A 14,742-nucleotide genomic window follows, 5' to 3' on the forward strand; every position below is an offset into this window, starting at 1 on the left:
CGTAAAATATTTTGTAGAGCATGGCAAATTTTGTACACATTTTATAGAGACGGCAAATATTGTATACATATTGTAGAGACGGCAAATTTAGGCAAATTTAGGCAATTGTTCACATTTTGTAGAGAAGGCAAATTTTATAGAATTTAGGTAAAGACTAAAGTCCATTTTTGGTCCCCTACATTTGCTCTAAAATTCTTTTTGGTCCCTTACATTAAGTTTGTGATCTTTTGGTCCCAAACATATTGTTTTGGTCCAAAAAAGCCCTTTTCAGTTAAAGTTAACGGTCAAAGCGGTTGACCAACTTAATAATTTTATTATAATCTAATTAACTTAATTAATTTAATATTAAATTTTATATAATATTTTTTTCCTTCAAATAAAAATTGATCAAATTAAAAAAAAAATTACTTTGCTCATTTTTTCTATTATAAATATTAAAATATGCAAACTAATTAGCTTTCCATAAATCTATCACAAAGTTTTAGCGATAAATTAAGTGCATCGCAAGTATAATACGGAGATTATGTATGAATCAAATTCATATTGAAGATAGGCAAAACAAAAAAAGAAAGGAAAAAAAAAACAAATTTTCTGCAAACAGAGGCAGCTAGAGCATTTTCGATGATAAGGACGATACATTCATTATAAGTTGTTTGTAGCAAAAAAATGGTAAATTAAAGGCATGAAAGCTCCCCTCTCAATAGCATCCTAGTTAGCATCTCCAAAAGTAAAATCCTTCAAATATTTGTTAGACCAACTGCACTCTCTTGACATTATATAGCACTGCCACCAGCATGTTTCCATACCCGAGCAGCTCCCCCAGCGGCATCTTCGGTTGCTTGAACGCCGGTGGCCCTTCCCGAGAGTTCACCGGCTGCTGGTGCACTTGAAGTTCCAGCCCGCCCACTTAAAGTTCCAGCCAACACACTTGAAGAAGTATGCTTATTGTACATATCAGCAACTGAACTTGTACATCGTGACCTGTTGTGACCCGGTTGATAACACAAGCTACAATGTTGTGGACGATTACGCCTACGCTTCTTCCCACATTCTGTGCATGATATAGATTAGCAATATTTTAATTAACTAGTGTAGGTAAGCAAGTTAGTAAGATTTGAATAGAAAAGGTAACTACCTTGTGTATCTTTGGGGTTGCTAACTTCATCAACACGTTCTGATTCAAGAGGAATGAGCTGGGGACATTTCCTCTTGTTATGACCCTTTTCACCACATTTACGACATGTGTAGTCAGACATCATTCCACTCCTAGACATCTTCTGCACTCCATTCGATAACTCACATATTTTAACTTTTCTTGTGTTCGCCTTTTTGTTGTTTATTTCCCTTCGTTCTTCAAATGTTTTTTGTCTTGCTCCTTTTGGACGGCCTGGAAGTTTGATGATTTCAGGTGGGACGACATCAGGCTTTGTCGTCTTAGGCCATAAGTCAGGACCTACAAAGGCATAAAACACAACATATTTACTTGATTAAAGAGTGGTTTTTGGTCGAGGAAAGCTGAGATTTTGTACCTTCAACCGGATAAATAATAGGTTGGTAAACCTTTTGAAAGCTTTCTTTTGAGTAACAAGTATCCACAAATTGATCCACCGTCTCACATGCCGTCTCACAACAAATCTTAATTGCATTGATAAGTCCCTATGAAAATAAAATTAGGATATTTATCAATATGATCTTAAATATGCCAACTATACAACAAAATATAAATAACAGTCATACCTTTTGTCTATCTGAGATAAAAGTCCACTTGCTGGAATCAATTATCTCCAAATCCTTTACCAAAAGCCTCACAAACCAACTCCATGTATCTGTATTCTCAATCTGTACAACGGCAAATGCAATGGGAAATATTTGGTCATATGGATCCAAACCAGTGGCTGTCAAGAGAATACCCTTTGCTTGTCCCTTGAGATGACACCCATCAAGTCCGACAATGCGTCCACAATGAAGTTTGAATGATGTCTTACAAGCTTCATATGCTATATAAATAGCCTTGAATTTTTTATTTCCGTCATCCAGTGGTTGGGTAGCTAACACCACAGTACTGCCCGGGTTTGACCTTAACAATTCTGCTTTGTAGTCATGCAATCTTTTGTATTGCTGTATCAAATCAGCTTCAATCAAAGAACGTGCATGTTTGATAGCACGTTTCGCCTTTCCTGAAGTGATTGTGATTCTCATGTCTTGATGCACCTTCTCAATGAATTGCCCAATGCTCATCCCAGGAAAAATGCGAATGTCTTCTTTATATTTTTTGCTAAGATATTTGGAATTAGCACATCCATGGTTTGAAGAAGAGCCACCACAAATGTGTTTATCCCTAAGACGTGCAACCTGCCAGTAACCATATGTATTCCTATTTCTGATTGAAACATACCATGGACATGCAACCCTATTCTTACCATGGAGCACAGATTTGCAAATTGCGATGCAACGTGCATTATCATTTTTCTTAAAACGTAATTTTTTACCCATCTTCACTCCTTGATGGCGGATCAGTTCGGTGAAATCTTGCTTTGAAGTAAATCGCAAACCAATTTCCCACTTGACATCATTGAGATCAATCGCCGGATTGTATCTTCGAGTTTTCACTCTATCGTCACCTTCTAAATCTTCCCCAGAACTTGGTGAATCGCTAGGAAGGTTCTCACTTGAACTTGAATCGCCTTCAGTTTCATCACATTTCCTTGTTTCCATCTCACTTACAAGCTTCTTCCAAGATTCCACCTGACTCTTCATTATTTCATCTTCATCATCATCAGTTAGATCATAATCACTATCTATAAATGGATGTTTTTCACTAGTATTCTTCTTTGTAGTAGCAACTGACTTCTCCTCCTTCACTTGTTTTTCATGTTCTTCGTCACCACTAGCCATATCCTCTTCACCATCATTCACTTCCAATTCAGTTTCCTCTTCACCATTAGTCACTTCGACTTCCACTTCAGTTTCTATATCAACAGCAGCAACTTCCTCTTGTGTTAGCTGGCTCACTAGCACGGCACCTTCTGCAACTTCATCACCATCATGTGCTGGTTCAAGTTCATTCACAACATATAAATCAACCACTCCTTCTTTCAGTCCTATTTCTGACATCTCAATAGAAGATTGGTTGTCGAAAAGGCGCACCAACCCTTCATTCATATTCATCTTCGATTTTACAAAATAATACTCCAACCAAGTAGTATCAAGTCCTTTTTTTTCAAGCACGTCATCAACTTCTAGTTTGGACCATTTATCCGGATCACAATTGCTTATACATTCAACTAAACCGTTGTAATGCACCCGAGTTGTGAATTTGCCATCTGCGTAATACAATGAATTAGTTCCACACAGTATTAAACATATACAAAGTAGTCCTAAACATGTAAGTACAATGTTCAACTTAGTCCCTTTTGACCTGTCACATAAAAATCCAACCAAATCAACCAACATTCCATGGACTATACACTACTTTCTACTCATTCAAACAAAAAAATTTACAACATCATGTGGACCACTCTTATTTTCCCTAAAAAAATCATATTGATAAATTCCAAAGAAATAAATAAAGAATTGAAATTAAGTAGCGTTTTTATTTCAGAAAAGCTACACAAATTTACTTGATAATACTATATTTACAGTAGTATAATAAATCAAATTCCAATATTGAACCCTAACCAATTGAACCAATATCTCGCGGGGGAGGATTTCGGGGAGAAAGGGTATCTCCCCGGGGGAGGCTTTTCGGGGAGAACGATTTTTGGGGAGGGAAAAAATTTCCGGGGGAGAAGGATTTCCCGCGAGGAAAAAAAGGGGCTTTTCGGAGAACGTTTGCTGGGGGAGAAGGATTTTTTCGGGAGGATGAGGGTTTGACACCACCGCCGAACCCCCCCTCCATGTTCAAAGCCCGGGGAAGACGATGTGGGAAGACGATGGTGAGATTTAGGGGACCAAAAGTGAACTTTAGTCTTAGGTAAAATATTTGAGGGGGTGATTTAGGCAATTGATAAATGGAGGGAGGGGGATAATATTAAAAAAGAAGAGAAAAAGGAGAAAAAATCAGAAATCTCTTGTTTTAAAAAATAGGCATGCCACAGCGTGTCCAATTCTATCTCGAACTCCGATAGAGTGTTCTAAAATACACATCTCTCATATTCAGAATCAATGGCGACTCCCATCTCTCTCGTTCGAAAAAAACTCAGTACCGCCGCTGCCACTGTCGCGACGCCCTCTGGCCGCCGCCGGTTCTCGTTCGTGACGCTCCACCTGTCGCAACTCTCGAAAATCGTCGCCGTTTGAGTACTCACAGTACTTTCTCTACTTCATTTCTCAGATTTTGGAAGAATGAAGAAATTTGCAATTTGAAGGTGAAAGACGTGAGTGTATAAATAAAATCTGCGTTGAATAAGAAACTAATTCGTTCCTAATTTTCAGGTGGTTGAAAACTTGAAATTTTTATTTTGTATTGATGGAGGTATGGTGAAAGTGGCGTTGGGAGTGGAAGGATTTGAGTAAATTGGGCTTCTCCCAATGTTTATTCCAAAAGAAATTGGGCTAGGATTAAAAAAAAAAAGCTCATTCATGGGAATACCAAACAAAACAAGGCAAGTGAAGAAAAACAAACTTTAACATAAAAAAGCATAGAAAAAATGAAACCTATTTTTAAGTTTTTTATTGACAACACCTAATTTAAAGAGCATGGACTTGAAAAAAAAATTGAAATATCGCGTAACAGTCCTAATTATTATTTTGAGATAGTTAGACTATGTGACCATCTTTTGCACATAGTGTTAATGAGGGTTAGGGTTGTACTAGAAATCAGGTGACACATAATTAAATAATTAAAATACGAATTAGCAAATAAAGATGTTCAACGTAAGAATTATAAGTGCTCATCTGGAACTTGAAATGTACTAGTTGTTCATTTGTGGGAACAATACACAAATTTCGAGTCATAAAATTCTATTTTTTATATTTTATGTAATTGCAATATCTTTAAATATGTTTCAATTTTTATTTTTTTTTTTTAATTTTTAAAATAGTGTAATTTTTTGAATATAAGTACATTTAATACATAAATATATTAATAAGAAAATTTTGTATAATTTTTAAATTTACAAAAGTTATTAATAAAATATTGTGGGATTGATATGTAATTTAAATAAGTATGTCGGTATAATTAAAAAGGTATAAAAATATATAAATATAGAATATTCTTTTGGGTTTTAGTCTGGAATAAATGATTGGAGTAAAATCATATTTATGTGCGACCCATACTAAAAAGAGTAGTGATAAACGTAAATAATTTCTATATACATAAATGGACTTTTTAGACATTTTACATATGGACGTTCATAAATTATTATTGACATTTAAATAAATTAGTATATTACATATATAACCTTTAAAATTAGTCAAAAAAATAGAAATGCTGAAAAAATATGGCATTTCTCTCTCACCTTTCCTCCGTTTTACTAATATCGAGTGAATATCTCCTCATTCCTCTCCTACCTCTACAATATTTCCCTTGAGAGTAGTCAATGCAGTTTTCACTCCCTCTCTTCCATATTTTGATTTGGCATTATTAATCAACTTCTTTTCTCTCATCCGGTATCTTTTATGTATTGAAATCTTGTGTTATAAAATGCAAGAGTAGAGTATGAAATCGCATGATGCATTTTATTTTTATTATATGATATTATAATATTATAAAATATATTTGAACTTCTAATTTAAAATACTTACAAATTATAATTGTGATATAGATTAATTAAATTTACGGAAAGTACACCATAATATTTAATTTAACTTATAGAATTCAATACTGACAAATTTTAGAGTTGTAATTATGTTATAAATAATGCTTGCATGTTTTCTTTACTTATAAAGTCTAATTACAATATGAGATGTATTTAATTTTTTTATTTTGTTTAGTTTATAATTTTAATTAAATTTTATTAGGAATAAAAGTAACTACATCCAATTAGGCGTTTCACTAAACGCAGTACGAATGAAAGTTCTAATTAAATTCAAATAACTAGTGGACTTTTATTGTAGTTCATTTGAAAATTTTATTATCATGATAATAAATATATGCATAATTAATTGAATAAATATTTGTTGACTTTAATAAAGTTAAATTTATAAAATGTCATAAAGTATTACTAAATTTAATTTTAAAATTATACTCTGTATTTTTTAAAATCAATTGTTTAATTCATTTTTTTTTTATAAAAATAATATATTAATATTAATATTCAAGTAGCACTAAGGTCTATTGATAACGACAACTAGAATTTAACTACAATATAACATTGAAAGTAAAAATATATTTAAAAATTCCTTCAAAGATGTACTCGAATAACATATTTAACCATATAGTATATCATAATGTATATGTTTAAGTATAGAGTGAACCATAAATGGGTCTTACAAGCTACACATTTAACAATGAAGTACTCCGTCATATATAATTAGGTCACCGCGTACCTTAAAACATATAGTATTAAATTGCATATACATATTATTCACGTAAATATATAAAAAGTTTAAATAATAATAATAATTTAATCTATTTTCTTGCTATAATAAAGCATTTAAAAAAAAATAAAATGTCGTTAGATTTTAAACTTTGATTTTAATTAAAATTGATTATAAAATATCAATAAATTGATTTAATAAAAAAGTATGATTTAATAGATTAAATTTCAACATTTGATGTCACCGGATGACAATATAACATCAAAAGAAAATGTCAATACAACATCAACATTGTCATGGAATTGATGTTGTCTTGATATTCCCTATTGACATCATTTGTCATCAATTTAATAAATCATATCTTCCGGAATTACTTGGTAGGATGTGGTTGGGTTTAATACAAAATATCTGGTTGCATTTTTAGACTGTATATATATATATATATATATATATATATATATATATATATATATATATATATTTAAAGAATAAATATAGATCTCATTATATTTTAAATGTTTATTTTGATACATAGAATAAGATGCAAATTAAATACAGAAAATAGAATAATTTAAACATACTACAGAATAAAAAAAAATATCTACGAAATAAATATAAAAAGTTAAAATACATAACAAAATAATATTCATTTAATTTTATTTAATTACGTTAACTACAAGATACTACAAACTGATATTTATGTCAATAGATCAACCTCCAACCAATTCATATAATCAGTCTTGTGTTATTCTAGTACATATTAAAGAAAAAGGTGCGGGTTCGAAACCTGCCAATGCCTAGGTGTTTGATTTTTTTTTTAATTTTCAACTTTATTGTGTGTTTATGCAAAGTTTATCCTTATTTTTTGTGGGAAAAAAATTGATTTCAAGATTTTATAATAATTTAAGGGCATCATGTAAATTTTCTCCCTGCACAAAAGTATTCGATGAATTGCCTCAGACATTTTGATTTGAAGAGTTAGAACAAATATGACTTTCTGGATTTAACAAAAAAACTTAATATTGTTTTAAATTAAATAAACTTTTTCCTAAGATAAAATATGATAATAAGACTAATTTGTAAGTGAGACTTTGATTAGATGTAAATATTTTTTAAAAAATTTAAATAGGATTTTGTAAAACCTTTTAATAGAGTATGCAATAATAATTTTCGCTAATTAAAAAAGTCTTATTTTTTCAAATAAAATCTTATTTCATTTTATGCAATTAAAATCATATTTATTATTAAAACAATCATATTCAATAAAAAATATAATAGTATTATGTTTAAGGAAATCCTATTTATAAATAAAAAGTTTAGTTAATTGTAAATAGAAATTTGAGTTTATGAATGTCTCTTTTAGATTACACGATAATATCATTAATAATAGCTATGGACGTTGCTCAACTTTTAGCTATCTCTAATTCTAGAGCGCAAGTTTATTATGCTAAAATGAATAAAATATCAATAAAATTAATTTTATTAAAAAAATAAAAGTGCAAAGAGTTATACTCCTAGGGGAGTGATCAATTGCTAACTCATCATTTAATTGCCAACTAAAACTAATTTAAGGCCACATGATTTTAGAAAACGTGTGGTCTACAATTTGCCACGTGTAATTTTCGTTTTGTATTAATTAAATCGAATTTTTTTTAAAAAACGCCAAATTAGGGTTTTGGATGAAAATGTCAATATAGTGTTTCGAAAATATCAACACAATGCTTTGAAAATGTCAACACAAATTTAGGATTGACATTATATATGCTTTATATTGACATATTATCTTAGCTGTATTGACATTAGCCTGTGTACGAAAAATACGAAAATTCTAGATTTTTTTTTTCAAATTTTGACGTCGGAACATATGCATGTAGTATATCGTTGGAATCCTTATAAAATTATCTTTAATTTGATATATGTTATATGAATTTAAAGTTTTGGAATTTCTTTTAAAAGTTAGTTATAACTAACTTGACATTAATACCCTTATTGATTTTTATTGGAATCGTATTGATATTTTGTGGTTAATGATCTAGGCCTTTAATTTGAATATCTAATGGTTGTTATTGAGTTGTAGTTAGCAATTAAGCATTGAGTTAGCAATATAACACACCCCTATACTCATAAGTAAATGAGTAAATGGATGTTAAGATCTTATAAATATTTTAGATGCTTATTTTGGTACACAGAGAATAAAATGCAATATAGATTATAAAAGAACTAGGATAAATAAAACACACATAATACAAAAAATAAATAACTAGAAAATAAATACAAAAAAAAATATTATACTTCATCTGTTCTCCATAAGGAGTCTCGTTGACTTTTTTGCATTTGTTTTAATAAAATGATAGTAATAAATTGTAAAAGTGAAAAATACTAAAGTAAGAGATAAAATAATGTAGAGAAGAGATTGCGGGAGTACATACCAAACTAATATTCCATTTAATTTTAATTAATTATGTTAACTACAAGATATAAATTAATTGATATTTATGTCAATTATTATGCAAAAATTTATGCCGTCTAAACAAAATATATGAAAATCTTATATTTCTTATTCTCAATCGTATTTATAATACTCCATTTTTTAAGTATTTAAATATTATTAAAATTAATAATTAAAAAATCAAAGTGAATAAACTAAATATGATTCAAAGTATCATTAAATGTTAGTGAATTATGGCTTATCATGTGAGGTGTGACATTTTTCATCAATTTAAATCAATTGTTTGTGAGCTAAAAAGTACAATTGTACTCCTAATAACCTTCCTCAAACCAATACTCCTAATAAACTTCCTCAAACCAATTCGTATGATTAGTCATGTGATATTTTTTACATATTTAAGAGGAGAGGTGCATGTTTGAAACAACTAGGTACATGATTTTTTTTTCATTTTTTTTGTGCTTTATGCAATATGCAGTTATGCACCCTTATTTTTTGCAAGGAAAAGATTTAATTTTGTGATTTGATAATAATTTGAGGGGACTATGTAAATCTTCTGCTTGCACACAAAGTGTTCAGTGAATCGCCTCTTTCGTTTCGATTTGAATATATAGGTCAAATAAAACTTTTTCTATTCATAAAAACAAAACTTAATATTTTTAAAATTAAAGATTTGAGAACTTTGTGAGAGCCTATATTCCAAGCCGGCCACTTTAATTTTAGTTGCCTCGGTTTGCGAATTATGCGCCTCTTCTTATATTAGCACATTATTTTCGTTGTTTTTATTTCTTTTTTTTTCATTGTTTATCTCTATATTTTGGAACCATTATACATGCATGTTTTTTTGTCTCTTTAGCCGGAAGCTTTTTTTAATATATAAAAGTTGATATAGTCTCAAAGTGACTCAAAAATTGTATAAAAGTACTGTTAATAGCATGTGGATATTGGATATTCTCTCTTCCTCTTCATTCTCTCAATTAATAGAGAATTCAGACATTAGGAATTATAATTTAAATATTGCACAACTAATTGATAACTATTCTTCGATAAGTGATAAGAATTAGTGGTTCCAATGGAAAATTAATTCACAAAAATTAGCAAGCAAGAAGAATGAAACAAAGTATTGAATCATGAAAGATAGCTGCAAAAAAGATCGAAGAGTATGAAAAACCGGGAGAAGTGTTTGATACTCTGATAGTGAAAGAAGGAAAATAAAATACTTTGATATGATAAAAAAGAAGGAAGAAAAAGAAAATTAGAAAAAATGAACATGGGAGTGAAATTTTTTGACGTGAAGGTGAGAGCATTAGATATGATTATATGAATCATGATCATGGAGATTTAATTGGGAGTTTTGACGGGAAGATGGGAGTATTAGATATGAATCATAGTCATGGAGATTTAATTTGATATGTTTAAATATTAATACTAAAGTTATTTTAAGATTTAATTAAAATAAAGGATAATTCAGTAAATGTCACGACCGCACTTTGCTAAGGATAGCGAAAGCGGGTAAATCGCGACTAATGGGGGATTAAAGAAGCGGGGAAAGAAAGGGGGAAAGAACTTGTGAATATACTCGAAGGCCAAGTCGAACACTTCATAGAATAGAAGCCAAATGTACCATTTCATGGTCTTAAAACTAGAATGAATATTACATCAATAAATCAGAGTTCGAAGGTGAGATTCTAAGATGTCTCACTTCACAAAAGAGCAGCGGAATAAGTCCATACTAGACGACTTCGTGTATGAAGACACGAATCGTGAAGAGATCCACTTGATTATTTAGTAGCATCGACTCCGATCATTTCTCCCTCCTCTTGACGTTCAACCTGCACATTTATAAATACATGCAGGGCTGAGTACAGGAGTACTCAGTGGACACATGCCGAAAACAAAACATACAATATATAGTTGTCATCCATCCACAGTATCGCACGGGGGTTTTTCTTAAAAGGCCCGAGCATACTAAATTCTCTGTGATCTTAAAAGTCCGACTGCAGTCTAAGTTCTTTTGGATCCTCGCCTTATCTGATAATCGTGTACCGTGAAGGTGGCCACCTTCAGCGGACACATAGCCGGCCAACAGCTGATGGCTCACGGCTCTCGTGCACATTATTCCGAACAGGATTTGCGGTCCTATTGGGAACCGAATTCTTTAAACTCGGGCTGGCATCGCCAAAACCCACGGGCTACAACCCCAACAGATAGGCCTCAAAACAAACATTTTATGGCATGACAACAACTTTAAAATAATCACTGCTTCATTTTTGAGAAAAGATGATTTTTGATAACTTCAAAAGTATTTGCTTTATATCCACACTATAGTGCTGGATATTAAAAGAAAGCCCACCTGATATGCTTATGTCTCAACTCAATTACTCGCTTTGGCTTCACTCGCCCTTGAGCAATTTATCCCTTGAAAAATAAATAGCGTAGCACGCTAATTAATACTTGAATTATTTCTCTTTAGAAAGAATGCATGCATCCTATTGGATAGCACCTACATCTCAGTCTCGGCCTATAGGATTTTTCTTAATCCTACCTCGGCTTCACTACTCTGCAGAGTTTATTTATTCTCTTTATTAACTTGGAGAAATTCTGTTTTCTCTAACTTAAATATTCGGGCACTTATTAACAAGAATAGGAAATTCTTGGAAAGTCTCTTCTTAAATCCTTTTTTTCGGATTTTTCTTAAGGCCGCCCATGGCGTCGCGGGGCGACGCCGGTCGGCTTTCGCGTCTCCCACTTTACTACTTTATTTTTCCGGACTCTAAATAAATTATTTGAGAATTTATTCCTCGGCCTTCGAGCTCCAACTCTATATTTCTCCATCTTTGGAAACTTAGTAAATCATTCGGGAATTAATTAATTGAGCTCCAACTCACTTCTTAAATTAAATCCCAACTTCTCATAATTAAATCCTTGGCCCACACAATAAATCCACTGGCCCAAATTAATAGAAATTCCTTGGCCCAATTCTTAATTAAAATCAGCCCAATGCTATGCTCCCTCTCCTATCGACACATCTCTCTCTCTCTTCTTCACAATTCCAATTTCACTTCATTTCTCAAAATCCCTAATTCAAAGAACCAGAGGCTGCGCCTCCTACTCCATTCTCCGGCGAAATCGTCGTCTCTCCGGCGATTCACCGCCTCTCTGCGTCGCCGGAACTACACCGGCTCCGCCTCCTCTCTCGAATTCGCACCTCGTCTCCTTTCCTTCGGCGAAATCGCCTCTAGCTCGACGGGATTTCAGAGTCCCGCCAGCGCCGGCTCTCGCGCATGTTCGCCACTTCGCTACGCGAGCGGCGGCCCTTCTTCACCGCCGTTCGCCGTCATTTGCCGCTGCCGCCGCCTTGCAGCGCAGCTTTCCGGCGAGAGGGGGCGTGGGGAGGCATCGCCTTCTCCTCCCTCTCTCAGCCGCGGCCTGCAGCTTCCTCGCAGGAGCTTCCGGACTCCGTCGACGCTCGCCCGTCGGCCGGCCGCCTCGCCCCTGCTGCCGCCGTGATCCACAGCTTCTCCGCGGAAGTTCTTCGGCTCCGTCGACGCTCGCCGTCGCCCGGTCACCCCTCCGCCTAAGCTAAGTCTTCTCCCCCATACCCCTTACTCTTTTTCTTTCGAGCTATGGCAGCAGCTTATTCTTGGAAAGGAAATTCTCTATTGGGGTCTTGTGTGGCTTATGGTGATATATTGCTCAAATTGAAACCTTGTTAAGCTCTTGCTTATGAGATTATGCTACTGAATTCATATGGAGGGGGGGTTATCACGCGGCTATCTCTAATTTGCATAGCTCTAAGCTCTTGAGCTTCAACTTAGTGTTACATGGTTGTTATTGTTTTATCCTTGCTGCGAGGATCCTATGGAAATTCTAAGTTCTTGTTTCTAGCTATTCGTTGTTCTACATGATGCGATGGAGATGGGTGTTGAGGTTGTTTACCTCACTTGTTGAACTTGTATCGGTGGTGGCTGTCCTTGCCGTCACCACTCGCTGCCCTCTCCCTCCTCCCTCGCTGCTCTTCGCGTTTGGTGTTGCAGAATTTGTGGTGATGGAATGTGGTGGTGGAGGAGGTGAGGAGAGGTTGCTTATATGGTGCTAAGCTATTGAAAGCTAGGCTTGAGACTTGGAGTCAAAGACTCCTATTTTGGGCTTGTTAGCTCTCTTACTTTCGAGCTTGATGATTGTGAGATTCTTGCCGTTTTGGTGATTGTGGCTGATTCCCTTGGCTGATTTCTCGGCCTCGATCGACGGGGAGATGAGAGTTTGTCTCATCCTCTATTTTTGGGCTTGTGTAGGAGCTCGCTCTCCAATGCCCCTTTGTCTCGACTCCCTTTTGATGTTAGAGGAGATGGTGATCAAGATTTTCTCACCTCATGCTATACTTTGTAGCTTACTTAGCTACATTATCACTAAATGCTCCATCTCTTTATTTAGCTTGTGCTTCCCTCTCTCTTTACTTGTGAGTCATCTTCTAATACCAATCTTGTGCTAATTTGCAGGTATCATAGCTGGAAATTTGGAGCCTTATGGGCTGAAAATCGAGAAGGAGATTGAGGGGGAAAGAAAGAAGATGCTCCTCTAGAGATCCTTTGGCTCCATCACCAAAATAGCTAGCTTCCAACTTGCTCACTAGTGTAGGATAATGGTGTAGAGAAGATGTGTGTGTGTCACCCTCACATATGTAACATGTGCTAGATGTATCTCCAACATTCTTGTGTAATTTGTTCCTCAATTATTTATCTAATAAAAGCATAGCTTTACTTTTATCCTTGACACAAAATTTCCTTGCACTTTATTCCTTCCCCGAAACATACTTAAATTACTCCAAAGTCGAATACAACGAGGAAAAGTACGATTACACAACTTCTAAGAGAAAATTAATTAAGCTACTAAATCCGATTTATCTCGAAAGAAAGGATCGAAATTTCCGGGGCGTCACAATTGTTGTTACGAATAAAAATCACTGTTTTAGTGAATAAAAGTTATTGGTTGCATGCATAAAAATTATTATTTTAATAAATAAAAGTTGGTGTCCAAATTTTAAAAATTATTGTTCTTATGAACAAAGTTATAGTTTTGCGAATAAAAGTTATAATTTTAATAAATAATATTCTTACGAATAAACGTTTACATTTTTTGTGAATAAAATTTATTATTCTTGCAGATAAAAAAATATTAATCTAACATACAAAAATTATTGATCTTATGAAAAAAATAATTATTTGAATATATAAAATTGATTAAATATCTCACCTTTAATTTAGCTATATTCTAATCAGCAAATCAATATAAGGATCATTTCCAAAATAATTCAGCCATAAATCTGTAATGTAGCTTAGGTGATTTAGTTTAATTGGGCTTAACACACTAAAATTTTGGTGGATTCTATTCAGCAGAATTGCAATAAAAAATTCTGTACTGTGATAAAAGGCCCAATTCATATTATGTTACACTGAGGTTGATAGGTTACGCCGGAAAAATGTGAGAAAAAAGGGATCTGAATGTTGCCTAATGATGAATATTTAACCTACCTAAATTACTTTAAAGAAAAGATGAATAAATATATTTTTGGTTTCACCACAGGTGTACCAAGTATGTATTTGACGGAATTCAATTAATTTTGCTTGAGTGGTTTTACGGATTAAAACTGGAAGTCTCCAAACAGATGATTGAGTTTGAATCTATAACTGCGATACATTGGTAAAGAAGATGAATATTGACGTAACATAACATTGGACATAAGAGTTGAGGTAATTAGCAAAAAAATCCCAAAATCTTCAATCATTTTAACGCCATTAATTCTAAGAAACATATGA

The 14,742-nt window shown here is 33.2% G+C and overlaps 1 protein-coding gene and 1 long non-coding RNA gene across 2 annotated transcripts; one reads left to right on the top strand and one right to left on the bottom strand.

The window, feature by feature from the left end:
• Window positions 1–539: 539 nt before the first annotated feature.
• LOC125194600 lies at window positions 540–3,168 on the bottom strand. Its single transcript, XM_048092855.1, has 4 exons — window positions 1,738–3,168; window positions 1,530–1,656; window positions 1,136–1,453; window positions 540–1,051 (listed from the first exon to the last, which is right to left on the bottom strand). The coding sequence occupies exons 1-4, from the start codon at window positions 3,166–3,168 to the stop codon at window positions 774–776; spliced, it is 2,154 nt and encodes a 717-aa protein (XP_047948812.1). The 3' UTR covers window positions 540–773.
• Window positions 3,169–11,930: 8,762 nt separating this feature from the next.
• LOC125196344 lies at window positions 11,931–13,692 on the top strand. The gene is made up of 2 exons (XR_007171882.1): window positions 11,931–13,277; window positions 13,426–13,692. It is a non-coding gene; the product is annotated as an uncharacterized LOC125196344 (long non-coding RNA).
• Window positions 13,693–14,742: the final 1,050 nt, after the last annotated feature.

This window comes from Salvia hispanica, chromosome 6 (assembly GCF_023119035.1).
Source record: "Salvia hispanica cultivar TCC Black 2014 chromosome 6, UniMelb_Shisp_WGS_1.0, whole genome shotgun sequence".
Lineage (NCBI taxonomy): Eukaryota > Viridiplantae > Streptophyta > Magnoliopsida > Lamiales > Lamiaceae > Salvia > Salvia hispanica.

Coding starts and splice junctions, on each gene's coding strand:
- LOC125194600 (XM_048092855.1), bottom strand. CDS start 3,168: ATGAATATGAATGAAGGGTTGGTGCGCCTTTTCGACAACCAATCTTCT. Junction 1,657..1,737: donor TTATCTCAGATAGACAAAAG/GTATGACTGTTA, acceptor TTATTTTCATAG/GGACTTATCAATGCAATTAA. Junction 1,052..1,135: donor CAACCCCAAAGATACACAAG/GTAGTTACCTTT, acceptor TATCATGCACAG/AATGTGGGAAGAAGCGTAGG.